Source organism: Meriones unguiculatus, chromosome 5 (genome assembly GCF_030254825.1).
Source record: "Meriones unguiculatus strain TT.TT164.6M chromosome 5, Bangor_MerUng_6.1, whole genome shotgun sequence".
NCBI lineage: Eukaryota > Metazoa > Chordata > Mammalia > Rodentia > Muridae > Meriones > Meriones unguiculatus.
Genome location: NC_083353.1, coordinates 1360053 through 1375070, shown reverse-complemented (window position 1 = coordinate 1375070; position 15018 = coordinate 1360053). Strand labels below are relative to the sequence as shown.

Below are 15018 nucleotides of genomic sequence, written 5' to 3'. Positions count from 1 at the left end.
CATGTATTTCTTCCTGAGTTACATTTTAATTTGCCTCTTGGGAGGTGGGAAGTATTTGTTTTTTAAGTTAGTTACAAGTATGCTTTACATATTAAGAATAGAAACATTTTGTCATAGGTGTTTCAGTTAATTAAAGAAAAATGTTTATGTGTAGGTGTGTTTTGCCTGCAAGTATGTCTGTGAATCCTGTGTGTGTCTGGTATCCCTGGAGATCAGAGGTAGGAGTTGGTTCCCCTGGAACTGGAGTTACAGATGTTCTGAGCCACCGTGTGGGTGCTGAGAATCAAACCCATGTCCTCCGGAAGAGCAGCCAAATTCTTAAATTCTGAGCCATTTCTTTTTCTTTTCTTTTCTTTTTGTTGAGACAGGTTTTCTCTGTGTAGCCTTGGCTGTCCTGGACTCATTTTGTAGACCAGGCTGGCTGTTTATAGTGACAGCTGGGATTATAGGCTCCTTGTTTGTTTCTGTAATTGACAAAAACTGCATGTTTTGGGGCTCAGTGTGTTGAAGCTTGCTTATAGTCCAAGCAAGTGGGAGGCAAAGTCAGCAGAAGCTCAAGAGTTCAAGGCCAGCCTGGACTATATGAGACCATCTTAAAGAAGCAGCAACAGGAAATGTTGTATAAGAATCTCTTCTCCAGTTCCAAGCGGACATCTTACATTGACGAGCACTCTCTCTGAGTGTCCTCCCGGCGGCCATGGTAACCGTCCCAGTATGCTCCCGGCCACTTCTTTCCACCAGAGTTAGACACATGAGGAGGGGTGATTGAAGGTGGGAAGGGTGCTGCTTTGCTGCTAAGGTACGCGACAGACATGTAGGTCTTGGATGCCTAGGCCTGAGGCCATGGACAGGAGAGGGCTGTTTCTCATCAGGTTCAGGCCGCCTTTCTTCCTCCGTCGTCAGTGGTCTGCTGACACTGGATCCCGTTGTTTTCTTTGACTAATGGGGATGGGGGTTAGGAGATCACCTGCGTGTAGCAAGCCCTGAGCAGGTTGTGGGATGAGCAGGAGGTTCCTGTAGTATCAGAAGCGCTGTAACTTCCGAGCCAGAAAGTTCTGCCACCCGGCTCAGGAGCAGAAGCAACCATGACCCTTCCCTGAACTGGCAATTTAAGGAAGTTTTTGCTTACAGTTTGAGGCTACAATCCATCACAGCAGGGGAGTCGTGGCTACCAGGCCTTGAAGTGTCTGGCCACACTGTTAGAAATGAGGAAGTGGAGAAAGATGCAGAGGCTGCTGTTGAGCTGGCGACCTCCTGTTTACCCAGCTGGGCAGTTAGGGTATGTCCTCAGCCAGCCTGATCTAGAAAACACTCAGCGGCACTGTGCCCTGGAATTTGAAGCCAGGATGATTCTAGAGCTTGTCAGGGTGGCAGTCAATATAAAGAGCTAGAGTCTCCCTGTCCGTGAGTCCGCCTGCCCGGCTGGCCTCTGCTCTCTCTCTAGGTGGCGTTCTCTAGGTCAGAGCCTAGAGACTTACCCCCAGGCCTACAGGCTTCATCCTCACCATCTTCTCCAAGGACTTCAGAAAGACTGTGATAAGATACATACTACATAAAATGTATCTCTTCCTTTTTTGGGGGAGGTAGTGACTGGCCTCACTGTACAAGAATTTGTACATCAGGCTAGCTTTGAATGGACAGCAATCTTTTCACCTCTTTCTAAATCCTGGGCTTGTAGGTGTGTGCTATCATACCTGGCTAAATTGACCATCTTAACCAATGTCTCTGTTTTGTTTTGTTTTGTTTTTTTGACACAGTTTCTCTGTGTAGCCCTGGCTGTCCTGGAGCTTGCTTTGTAGACTAAGCTGGCCTCAAACTCAGAGAGATCTGCCTGCCTCTGCCTCCCGGAGTGGTGGGATTAAAGGGTTAAAAGGCCACTACACGGCCACTTTTACCAATTTTAAGTGTTGAATTTGGTGCTATTAAATATACTCGAGTAGGGTGTTGTGGCACATTCCTCACTCCCAGCACGCAGGGGCAGGGGCAGGGGCAGGGGCAGGGGCAGGGGCAGGGGCAGGGGCAGGGGCAGGGGCAGGGGCAGGGGCAGGGGCAGGGGCAGGGGCAGGGGCAGGGGCAGGGGCAGGGGCAGGGGCAGAGAGGCAGAGGCAGGGGCAGGGGCAGGGGCAGAGAGGCAGGGGCAGGGGCAGGGGCAGGGGCAGGGGCAGGGGCAGGGGCAGGGGCAGGGGCAGGGGCAGGGGCAGAGAGGCAGAGGCAGGGGCAGGGGCAGGGGCAGAGAGGCAGGGGCAGGGGCAGGGGCAGGGGCAGGGGCAGGGGCAGGGGCAGGGGCAGGGGCAGGGGCAGGGGCAGGGGCAGGGGCAGGGGCAGGGGCAGGGGCAGGCCGATCTCTGAGTTCAAAGTTGGTGTGGTGTTATTAAGGACATTCATGGGTCTTGGAGTGTGGCTCAGGGGGAGAGTGTGTGGTCAGTCCTGGGTGTCTTCCTCAGCATGTACCCTCCTTCCAGACAAACAGCAAAATCTACCCACAGACAAATCCAAACCCAACAAACAAAGAAAAGCCATCCACGTGCTGGTGCTCCTGTCCCCACGTTTCTACAACACTTCCCTAACTTCCACAGTTCCTAACTCAGGAAACACATCCGCTTCTCTCTCCCCAACCCCCTAACTACCATCTGTGATCCTGACTGATCCAGGTACCCTGCACCCAGGATAATACCCTTCCTTCCTTCCTTCCTTCCTTCCTTCCTTCCTTCCTTCCTTCCTTCCTTCCTTCCTTCCTTCCTTCCCTCCCTCCCTCCCTCCCTCCCTCCCTTCCTTCCTCCTTTCCTTCCTGTTAGACTAACAGCCATACCTCCCAAGGCCAGAATCAATGACCAGGCATGAGATTAGCAAGGTGCCTTCCCTTACTTAGGTGCCTGTAAGTTATATGATGAGCTGTGTGAAATTTTCTTTCCTTAAAAAAAAAAAAAGTCTGCATTGCTATGTATATTATTCATACTAACACATGCACACAGACACGCGTGAACACATATGTAGGTCTCAGGTCAGCCTTGTGTGTGCTCCTCAGGAACTGTCCACCCAGTCTTTTGAGACAGTGTCTCTTGCACTAGAACCCGGACTCCCGATGCCGTTAGGTGGGCTGGCCAGCAAGCCCCCAGGAATTCCGTCTGTCCCCTCAGCACCAAGTTTACAGGCATGAGCTACCGTACCTGGCTTTCCATGTGTCCGATGACTAGATCTCACGTCCTCATGCTTGTGCGGTGAGTACTCTCTCACTGAGCCTCGGAGTCTCCTTTTTGCTTGTTTTCTTTGGGGCTGTAGTCCTGTACGTGGCTCCTCCCAAGCTCACCCGAAGGGTCAGAATTCAGCCCCCTAGTCAGGTTTTCAGAAAATCCCACTGTGGCCATCTGTTGTCTTCATCTTCGGGGAATACAGGAAGCAGAAAGTGGTTAGAAGGCACTTAGCCCAGGGCTGTCACGCATATGGCTAATTATGTCAGCGGGGAGCACCAGGAAATGAGTTTCCAAGTGGGCCACTCAAGAAGGCAGCGTGTGGAATGTTACATGTAACTTGTGGAGGCCACAGGAAACAGACCTGTGACTGGGGAGGGGAAGCAGACACTTAGCCTTCATCTGTCCCATCAAAACTACAGTAGACACCGGCCAGTGCACTGCTGGGAGCTGAGGCCGAGGAGCTGCTAAGGTCTTTGAGGTCACATGCCTGTGGATGTCGGGTGTCCGGCCTGCCTTCCACCTTGTTTGGGACAGGGTCTGTCTTCTTGTTTATTGCTCACACCAGGCTAAGAGCCCGTGAGCTTCTGGCATTCTCCTGTGCTCACCGTCCATCTCCTGGTAGGGGCAATGGGATTGACATCACTGTATCCAGCTCTTCCCCAGGGGTGTTGCAGATCCAAATGCAGGTCTCTAGGCTTGTGCAAAAAGTGCTTTACCCTTGAACATCTTCATAGACCCCAGGGGTCCTAATAAAGTGACTCTAAAGCCAGTGTCCAAAGCTCTTGGGAGCCACAACAACATGGAACCAAAGGAGAGACACAGCAGTCTACCCAGGGCGGCCTAGGCCAGCTCTGAGAAGGCAACTGGTGTCCTTCCCAGCATGCCTCTGGCCCCATGGGGCCTTCTTTGACCTCTCCATTCACCTGACCTGTCATGCCAGTAAGGAAGGCCCCCAAAACAGTGCTCCTGTTGTTTGAGAAGGAAAGGGGTCTATTCACTTAATGCCCTATTGCTAGGCTATCTCATTATTAACTGGGGTTGCTAATATGACAGGTGTGTGGTGTCTGTTCTCCAAAAAATACAAAAAAGCATATGGCTAGACAAGCACACTATGAGCTGCCGTCCTAGGCTGGGGTTCCAGCTGTCCTGGAAGCCCCAGAGAGAACAGGTATCTCATCCTCAGGTAGACAGGGCATCCAGGAGGCTTGTCCGAGGAGAGGCTGGGGTGGGGGGTGGCGATGCCGCCAGAAGTTCATAGGCTCAGAAGGTGCATCAGAACAGCTGCAGTGGGGAGGGTGAGGAAAGGAGGCAACTTTGATAAGCTGGAGGGCAGCTGAGGACCTCGTACATGCTATTCTACTTAACTTTTGTAGAGATATTATCATGATCTTACAAAGAGCAAAGTGAAGCTGGTTTGGTTGATTGGTTGGTTTTGGTTTTTTCTGTGTCTCTCTGGCTCTTCTGGAACTCACTCTGTAGACCAGGCTGGCCTCAAACCCAGAGAGTCCCCTTCTTCCACCTCCCAAGTGCTGGGATTAAAGGCGTGCTTGCTCTGTCACCAACTGCCCTGTGTGCGCACCACACACATGCCCGGTGCCTGCAGGGGCCAGATGAGGGTGCTGGATCCTTTGACTCTGGAGTTTAAAATGTTTGTGAGCTGCCACATGGGTGCTGGGAACCGAACTCGGGTCCTCTGCAAGAACAGCGAGTGCTCTGAGCCACTGTGCCATCTTTCCAGCCTTACCTGCTGTGCTCTTTAGGCCCATGTACTCTGAGCTTCATCCAAGGAGGCCCTTGATAAAGCAGAACACAATATACACAATATATAATATTACACGCAACATTTTTAATAATGTTTTATAATTTTACACAATATCAAGTCTTGTGATATGAAGTGGGACATGTTACAACATTTTTTTGTACCCCGAAAATGGTTAGGTCCTTAATAACACCACACCAACTTTGAACTCAGAGATCGGTCTGCCCCTGCCCCTGCCCCTGCCCCTGCCCCTGCCCCTGCCCCTGCCCCTGCCCCTGCCCCTGCCCCTGCCCCTGCGTGCTGGGAGTGAGGAATGTGCCACAACACCCTACTCGAGTATATTTAATAGCACCAAATTCAACACTTAAAATTGGTAAAAGTGGCCGTGTAGTGGCCTTTTAACCCTTTAATCCCAGCACTCTGGGAGGCAGAGGCAGGCAGATCTCTCTGAGTTTGAGGCCAGCTTAGTCTACAAAGCAAGTTCCAGGACAGCCAGGGCTACACAGAGAAACTGTGTCAAAAAAACAAAACAGAGACATTGGTTAAGATGGTCAATTTAGCCAGGTATGATAGCACACACCTACAAGCCCAGGATTTAGAATAGCTTGGAATAGGTAATATTAATTAAGAAAATGCTGCCATCAGATTGACGTCCAGGTAGGTCTGAGGTGCCGTTTCTTGATAACTGCTTGCTGTGGGAGGGCCTGGCTCCCTGAGGATGGTGGTGCCCTGGCCAGATGATCCTGCATTGTATAGGAAGCAGACTGAACGAGCCACGTGGAGCAAGCCGAGGAGCACACCTCTCCATAGCCTCCCCTTGACTTCCTGACTCCTGGCTCCTGCCCTGACTTAACCTCCATGGTGGAGTGTGACCTGAGAGTCAAACTGAAATAAACCCTTCCTCTCCAAGTTGCTTTTGGTCATGGTGCTTTATTATACACATAGAAACCCTGACTAAGACAAAAGCTACACCAGCCATTGGTTAGGTTATGTTCAGGGAATACTATTTCAATGGAAGAAAAGACTGGTTAATTGATTGTTTAGACTACGAATTTTGGCATTTTGTTTTTAAAAACGAATAAGCCAGCCTACTCCATTCAGGGACAATTTCTAACATTTATCATTTTTGCTAATTGTGAAGTTTGATTTTCAAGCAAAATTAAGACAAAAAAAAAAAAAAAAACCCTGTCTCTCTCAGCTTTCTACTGTGTAGTTTTTTCTCGTGAGACTGATGGTAATAGTAATAAGTTGGGGTTATTATATAAGAAATACTTCCACGTTTGGGAGATCCTTTTAACTCATTGCATCAAATTTTAAAAATGTAGATGTTACAGAATCATGAGCAGCTAAGAGAGTCATTTCAGAGTACAATAGAATAAGTAATTTTAATGTAACAGAACAAAAATGTTTATTTACCTCACTTTAGTATACACATCACAACTTTCAAGAAATTTAAGACTTACTGCCTGTTGAGTATATATGTAATTTCAAAGACCTGCAAGGTCACTATAGCACATGCCTCTTTACAGTTACGTGTCTGGCTGGATTTTCTTCATAGATATTAATCAAGACAAAGCATCAATAGATGTATAAGCACAGAAGTAGATATGGACACCCAGCCAAACATTACAGAGACTTGCAAAAGTATAAAAGTAACACTTTCAGTTTTACAAGTTATTTTCCTCATAAATATGCCACTGGTGCTAAAATGTATTGGGCTTCTCACTGTTATTTTAAATACTAATTTTTATTCTTACTGTTTTCATTAATTTGGATTGTTTCTTCTGTGTGTATCTGTATGGGAGTGCATGCATGTGACTGTAGTTGTGCTTACTGACCAGAAGGGGGCATTGTATCCTCTGGAGCTGGAATTACAAGTGGTTGTGAGCTGCCTGAGGTGGCTGCTGGGAATAGAACTGCATCCTCTGCAAGAGAGTACATGCCTTTAAATGCTGAGCCATCCCTCCAGCCCCCTACTATTACTTAAAATTGATTACCAGTTTTGCTTTGAGGCTGTTTGGAACTCCTGATCTTTCTGCCTCAACCTCCTGAGAGCTAGGGTAACAGTCACCATCAGCTAAATTGATTACAAAGTATTATTTTTAACTGCCTCAGTTTCAGTTTCTAAATCCTCAGTAACTTAGAAAACGGTTCTGGGACCCATGCTCAGCTAAATTGATTACTAAGTATTATTTTAACTGCCAAAGTTTCAGTTTCTGAATCCTCAGTAGCTTAGAAAACGGCGTTCTGGGACAGAAGCCTAAGAGTGAACAGCAACTGTTCAGTGGTGCTTTGTGTTCCTTCAGAGCCCACCAACCCCCTGACCTCAGGGATTTACAACCAGGAGGGAGGGGGCTGGGGGCTCACCCTCTTCTACAATCTCCAGGGAGACAGGAGCAGGCTGAACAGCTAGGAGCCTGGCTAAGCCCAGACACAGCTCAGCTCTGGAGGCGTCAGGGCGTGAGCTCTGGGAGGCGGTCCAGCGGAGACCGTGGCTTCTCAACAGAGAACGTCGTGGGTTGTACGGGAAGGGTTAGAGGCTTGCTGAGGCGAGGGCTCCTTGGCTGGCTGACCCCAGCCAGCTATTGTGCACAAACGGTGTGTTCCCGATGCCTCCTAGAAAAGTGGGGCAGTTCGGCTGTCCATGCCCTGTCTGAACGTGCCTAGCTTTGTCAGCTCCTCTCGCCCTTCTCCCCATAGCTGCTTTTCTGTGTAGTTCCCCATGTCTTGGCAGGAGGATGTCTGTATCTTAGTGCACTTGGTGGGACCCTCCTCTCTCTGCTACTGTCAGCCCAGCGTAGCCTCTTTCTGGGGATCATCCTGAGAGGAGAGCAGGCCTGCCTGCCCCGCAGAGAGCAGGGCTGCAAGCCAGGCCCAGCTTTCTTATGAACCCAGTCTGACCACATGCTCTAGCGTCCACCTCTAGAGGCAGTTCTCCCTGGGCAACTTCTGCGCCGTCTTTCTTTGAAGGCTCATTCAGCCTTAGACACCCAGAGCTCTGGACTCCCCACTCCCTGTGTGCTGCAGTTGTCTGCCGCCTCTGGTCACACCAGTCAGTTCTCAGGCATCACAGTGTTGGTACTCCTGGTTGTCTACTCTGAAGCCACCAGCTTTCCTTCAGCTTCAGGAGCCAGATATGGCTTATGTGGGTCTGCTTGTTTCTCATAAACCCTTTCTAGGTCTCAGAGGGAAAGGCAAATTTTGTTTTACTGCAGGTAAAATTCACAAACAACCAAAGCTGTCATCTTAACCAATTAAGTTGTGCCTGGTTGCATAGATCTATAATCCCAGCGATTTGGGAAGCTGAGGCAGGAGGATCTAAAGTTCTGGAGGGAATTCACTGAAGACACTGAATGAGTCTTATCTAGAAAGAAAGAAAGAAAGAAAGAAAGAAAGAAAGAAAGAAAGAAAAAGAAAGAAAGAAAGGCAGGCTGGGATGTAGATTAGTTGTAGCTCAGCAGTAGAGCGCCTGCCTAGCATTCATACAACCCTGGCTTCAATCCCTAGGGTCACACAAAAGGACAAAAGGAACACTTTTGGTGATTTTGGGTCAAATGTCAGACACCAATTATGATCTAATCCAAGAATATTGTCCCCAGACTCGTAGCTGTCAATCACTCCTGCTCTGGTTCTTAAAAGAAAAATCTTTTAAAAGCTCTTAAAAATCTTCTTGGAAGATTCTTCATGTTTGTTTATTAATTTTATTTTTATCATTAAAAACTAGTTTGAGACAGTCTCCCAGGTAGCTCAGCCTGGCCTCAAGCTCACTAAGTAGCTAAGGATGACCTTGAACTGCTGACCCTCCTCTCTCCATCTCCTAGTACACCACCACACCTAGTGCAGTGCTCGGGATCAAGCCCAGAGCCTTACGCATTCTCCCAGTTGAGCTCTGCCACCAATCCTAGGTGTTTTCACAGGAGGTCTGAAAAGCCAGGAAGGGTTGGAGATGCAGTTCAGTAGAGTGCCTGCCTCATAAGGCGGGGCCTGGGTTAACCAGTGGCCCAGGGAAGTGGGGGGGCCGAGGGGCTGGGAGACTGAAGGCATAGAACAGCAGTGGCCGTGATGATGTAACTCATGAGTCAGCGCAGACCCTTTCTTTCTCCTCCTCCACTTCTTCCTCCCCGTCCTTCTCCTCTTCTTCTTTGAGACAGTCTCCTGGCTGGCCTTGAACTCTCTCTCTATACCAAGCTGTCCTTAAAAGCACAGGAGTCAACCTGTCTCTGTTTCCCAAGTGCTGGGATTAAAGGCACACAGTACCGTGCCTGGCAATTGCACATTTTTCTTTCAAAAAAAACATCCTTCTGGTCACACTGTTGTTTAATGCCCCCAGAGTCAAGTCTGAGTCATTGGGCCTTCCTGGGTGGTGTTCAGAGGCCAAGCTGGTTTTGTGAACTCTCCTTTGGAGCTGAGTCTCCAAAGGCAGGTCTCTGCAGCTGAACCTGTTGGGTGGATGGGCCCTTGTGACGGGGTCTCCACTGTTCTTTGTCTCCCACAGGGGTGAAGAAAAGAACCAAAGTCATCAAGAACAGTGTGAACCCCGTCTGGAATGAGGTACACCAGTTTCTTTTCCCTTCCTCCCCTCTGCCTCTGCTGCCTCTGCAGGGGGCTGACCCTTGAGGCAGCTTTCCCAGAAGGGAAAGCTCCCCCCCCCAGACCCCGCCCCACAGGGTATATTTTGTTTTGGTTTTCTGTTTTCCAGCTCTGGCCAGTCTGCTTTGCCTGCCTGATCTCCCTCTCACAGGCTAAAGCTACCTCATCTCCACAGCACTCCCTCACTAAGTCCTCCAGCTGTTCTGTCCCCTCACACAGCTTTCTGTAGATGCAGTTTCCATGAGGTCCTTTTGAAGCAGAGTTGAGAACAGAGCCAGGGCACACACAGACCGCATGCTTGCTTTGAAGAGGGCAAAGGGGCCTCTGACTGGCTGTCCTTAACTCACTACTTACTCTTCCTGCCCGCTGGGGGTCTAGCTTTTGGATGACTATATGACAGGGTGCGTGAGGACCCTGAAGGCTCTCCTGGCTTCCTTACTCTTGTGCTTTTGTTCTGGTGTCCTGAGATGAGTTGGGAGATGAGGCTACTGTAGTGTGGCTTCCTCTTCTTTTTTGTTGTCTTTAGCTCTGGAATCACCCCTAAAGCTCTGGAATTCTGATATCCATCTGTCATCCATCCATCCATCCATCCATCATCTATCCATCAACCCATCTACCTATTCATATATACCTTCCCACCCATCCAAACATCTTCCCATCCACAAATCCACCAATCTATCCATGCAAGCAGCCACCCATTCACACTCCTACCTATCTTTCGCTAATCCATGCACCCTTTCACCCACCCATCCATGTATCTGTCCATCCACGAACCTATCCATCTGTCTATACAAGCAATCACCCACTTATCTGCCAATCTATCCAGGTACCTATCTACCATCCATCTTTCTGTTCATGCACCCATCTATCCATTCACTCACCCAATCATCTACCTGTCATCCATTCCCACCTAGCTATCTACCCTTTACCTAAGTGTCCATCTGTCCATGGGTCCAATAACTCACCCACCCATCCAAGTATCCAGCCATCAGACATCTTCGCTCCATCTCACCCATGTGCGCACTCATTCACCCTTCTGTTCACTCACTCACCCGTTAATTGACTCACCCACCCACACTCCCTCATCTATGGATCTGTACTAGTCAGGGTACCATTGCTGTGATGAAACACCTAAAGCAACTTGCGGAGGAAAGGGTGTATTCGGATTACACTTCCATACCACTGTTCCTCATCGAGGGGAGTCAGGCCAGGAACTCAGGCAGGGCAGGGACCTGGAGAGAGGAGCTGATGCAGAGGTTAAGGAGGAGTGCTGCTTTTGGCTTACTACTCTTGGCTTGCTCATCCTGCTGTCTTGTAGAACCCAGGACCACCGGCCCAGGGCCCCCACCCACAGTGGACTTGGCCTCCCACATCAATCACAAATTAAGGAAATGCTCTAAGGATTTTCTACAGCCAGATGTTATGGAGGCATTTTTCTCAATCGAGGCTCTTTCCTCACCAATGACTTTAGTTTGTGTCAAATTGACCTAAAAGTAGCCAACACAGCATCCACCATCAACTCCATCCACCTCCCCACCCGTCCATCTGTCTGTCCATCCATTCGTCTGTCCGTCAGTCCATCTATCCACCCACTCCATCAATCCATCCATCCATCCACCCATCCACCCACCCACTCACCCACCCACCCACCCACCCACCTGTCTACACACTCACCCCTAGAACCAGGCTTGTCTGGATGTCTGCTCAGCACCCTGGGGCCACAGGCTAAGTTGCCCTTTCTTCCCTTCTTCCAGGGTTTTGAGTGGGACCTCAAAGGCATCCCTCTAGACCAGGGCTCAGAACTTCACGTGGTGGTTAAGGACCATGAGACCATGGGGAGAAACAGGTGAGTGGGCCCAAGAGTGACCTGGGAACTTGAAGGTACAGATGGGTTGTGATGAATTTGGACCTTAAAGTCAGAGCTCCCGAGGACTGGTACTTCATGTCACATTGGCTGAAGACTGCTTTTCACGGCCTGGTCCAGGGGTGGATGCTGGGGTGAAACCTCGCTGTAGTCTCAGGAACTTGGCTGCCAGTGCTGCTGAGAGCTGCGCAGGCTGCAGGGGAGGGAAGGTGAGTTGGGGATCGAGTGTCTGGCAGGTTTTTGTACAGGAGTGCAGGCTCTGGGGAGCAGGTATGAGCAAGTTCCCTGTTCTCTCTAGCCTCACTCTGGGAAGGGGTACTCCTTGCCTCTTCCTAGCTGCTGAGATCAGCTACACACACTCTTCAGGAGGTGAGTACATAAAGAGAAGCTGTAGCTAGCAAGGAGCAGTCTAGGGGGGCTGCATGGAAGAAGCAGAATCTAAGGTAAGAACTGTGGTGCTGAAGTCGGAACAGTGGTAACAGGTAGCAGCCTGTTCTCTCTCTCTCTCTGTGTTTGGATTTTGGTTGGGTTGACAAGTACAGAGCTCTCAGAAGCAAAGTCTTACTGGCAAAAGCAAGCTCTGTCTAGGCATGTGGTGGGCGGCTTCCTCATTAAGGGCCATCGTCAACCTTGTAAATAGAGGGCTGGGCAAGACCTCCCGAGCTCGATGGGCCAGTTGGCTGCGTGTGTAAGCGGCTGGGAGACGTAGCCTGGAGGATCTATGGTGACAGACATAGGTAAGGCCAGCGGGTCAGTGGTCCCTGGTGGGTACAACAGGGGCAGCTGTGCCGGGTGGGCTCAAGCACATGGTGCTGTGCACTGAAACCTGGCCCTGAGGAGCTCGGGTTGGCTGCACACGGACCCGGCCACAGGGGAGCCTTTGTTTGGGAACTGGGTCAGTATCTGAGGTAGAAGTCCTGGTTATGCGAACCTGGAGTGGGGGAGTGGGGAAGGAGGACGGGTCAGGAACCCAGGGAGGCTTCGCCACATGCGAAGTTTGAAGCTAAAGGCTTGGAGAGAGAATCCAAACCATTACTGTTTCCTTGTGCTTCAAGCTGGCCCTGGGGGCATGCTCTGGCATCCCTAAGGCAGGAGAGGGCACTGTCCTGTGCCTCTGAAGTGGTGCTGGGCCCCGCCCAGCCCACGGCTGAGGGCGCTCAGTGCATCTCTTGTCTTTTCTAGCCGTGACTCTTGTTTACCTGAGAAGCTTACACATGACTTTGGGCATACAAGTATATATAGTGGGTAAATTAAATATTTACTGAGAACAGTCCATGAAGAAATTTACTTTAGCGAGACATGGTGGTGTATGCCTTTAATCTCAACACTTGGGGGGGAGAGGCAGGCAATCAATGTGAGTTGGAAACCAGCCTGGTCTACATAGCAAGTTCCAGGCTAGCCAAGGCTACACAGTGAGATAAAAAAAGAATTTGGCTTTTTACATTTCTAATTTTATGTTATTTTACATATAATTTTTTACCATTTATTGAAGATGAAAGAGAATTGGAAGGGAATTTGCCTTCTGAAATGGACATGCTTTAGTTTTACCTAAATTAAGTCTTGGCTAAATATTTGATACTGAAGGGCAGAGCTGTTCGATGTTTTGATTTCAGAATCATCAGTGTTGAGAATACCATTTCATTTAAGTGCACGGTGCTAAATGACAGGATGGCTGGGGCTGTTTTAGAAATGTTGGAAATTCTGTCCTAATCTTAAATCAAAATTAAACATTTTAAAAATGAAATTCAAGTCAGCAACTCAAACAGCAGCTGTTAAAAGAAAACACGCTAACACAATGCAATCTAAACATAATCCCCAGTACAATTGACTCCATGATGAAAATGCCATGTAAAACTCAACATGTAGACAACATCACCAGCCAAAAAGCAAACAGATGCCTAGTCCGTCAAAGTCCATGGTGCTGGCAGCGTCTCTAAGGTGCCTACCTTGCTTTTTGGCTTCTGTCGAGCTGCTTCTGGGAACTGTTCTTGCGAATGGAAGTATGTCGACCCAGAACGTATTTATCAAGACAGGGTTTTTCTGAGTAGAGCTGGCTGTCCTAGAACTCACTCTACAGACCAGGCTGGCCTTGACCGAAAAGATCCACCTGCCTCCGCCTCCCAAGAGTTGGGATTAAAGGTGTGGGCTACCACCACCTTGCTCAGAACATGCTTTTTGTACTTGAAAGTTCAACCCAGAAGAGCTGCACTGGGATGCTAAGCTCCGGCCCCAGCACGTTGCAGCGGTCTTCTCTGGAGGCACGTGCTGAGGAGTGACAGTAAGAAAGTGGTAGGGAATAGTAATGTTTTCTACTAGACCAGAAAACTCTGTACCAGCACTCAAAAACAGACAAACAACCCCCCCGGCTCTCCAGCATACAGTGGTCTTGAACCTGAGGCCAGATGTTTGAGGTAATGCTTGTGGGTTTGGCTTGGGTCGATGGCGTGTGTAATGTTAGGAGCATGTGTTGCGTGCTCAGAACCGAGCTGCAGTGAAGCCATCTCCTGAGGAGATCCTGTGTGAGCACTGCCGCCATTTTATTTCAAGTTAGTTTTTGATCAAGGTGGGCTCAGAAAACTTTTTCTTCCTTTCCTTCTTTCCTTCTTTCTTTTCTTTTTTGAGATAAGGTCTCTTCCTACACAGCCCTGGCTGTCCTAGAACTAACTATGGAGACCAGGCTAGCCTTGAACTCACACAGATCTGCCTGCCTCTGCCTCCAGAGTGTCAGAATTAAAGGCGTGCCTCACTACAGCTGTTTAAAAATATTTACCAGTGCCAAGTGTTTTGGGATGCCCACATTACGCTATGAGAGGGTGTTAAGGTGGCTTACCAGGTAAGGGCTCAGCCATGGCACATGTGCTATCCTTTCTTCTTACATACACGCAGTAAATGATGGTGACGATAAAGCTGTGACCTTCACTACCACTTCACTGCCTTTGCGGAAGGCGGGCAACTCAATGAGCTTGAAGGTAGGCCAGCAGTCCAGGGAGGGAGCAACTCTAGACACTGGGCAGTCTGGAGAGGCTTTCTGGAGAGGGGCGCACACTCACCCAGGGCCAGGCTTTGGAGGGGAAGGTAGTTTGAGTGTGTGTGGGTGGAGAGCGGCGAGTCCACGTAGGAATTCAGAGTTGTGACATTTGCAGCATTGTTGGAAGGGCGCTTGGAGGCAGGCCCAGGCTGATGGTAGCCTTGGAGAAGCCTCCCTGCTGCCCCTTAGAGGCTTAGCTGGGTTTCAGGCCCTGTGGAAGCTTGGGTTATGAGGTGATCTTTATCCGATGCTTCTGTTGTCCTCACAGAGGAAACAGGCTCCAAGGTTAGCTTGGTGATATTCCCAAAGGCTTTGCTGAGGTTGTGTGTGACTGGAGGGCAGGTATTTGCGTATTGCTACATTTCAGAGGCTCCCGAGGCCCGAGGCAGATGGCTTCTGGTGCTCTGCAGTTTAGCTGCTCTGATGACGTAGGAGTTGAGTTTAGTGAGGCAAAGGTGGACAGCCTGGGTACTGCAGGCCGCGAGGAAATGGAGGTTTCGTTTTCATTGTTGCGTTTAGGAGGGCTCTGAGGAGTCCTGGGATGTGTCTGAGATACCAGAGGCGGCAGGAGAGCAGGGACCTGGAC

General features: G+C 49.6%; 1 protein-coding gene across 22 annotated transcripts in view; it reads left to right on the top strand.

Moving 5' to 3' along the window:
• The window catches only part of Dysf (dysferlin), a 185750-nt gene that overhangs the window by 15604 nt on the left and 155128 nt on the right, over window positions 1-15018 (top strand). For all 22 annotated transcript variants that reach the window (XM_060383434.1, XM_060383440.1, XM_060383441.1 and 19 more), the window contains 2 exons: window positions 9446-9501; window positions 11295-11386. In XM_060383434.1, the coding sequence (XP_060239417.1) occupies window positions 9446-9501; window positions 11295-11386 (148 nt within the window). The remainder of the gene's footprint in view (window positions 1-9445; window positions 9502-11294; window positions 11387-15018) is intronic.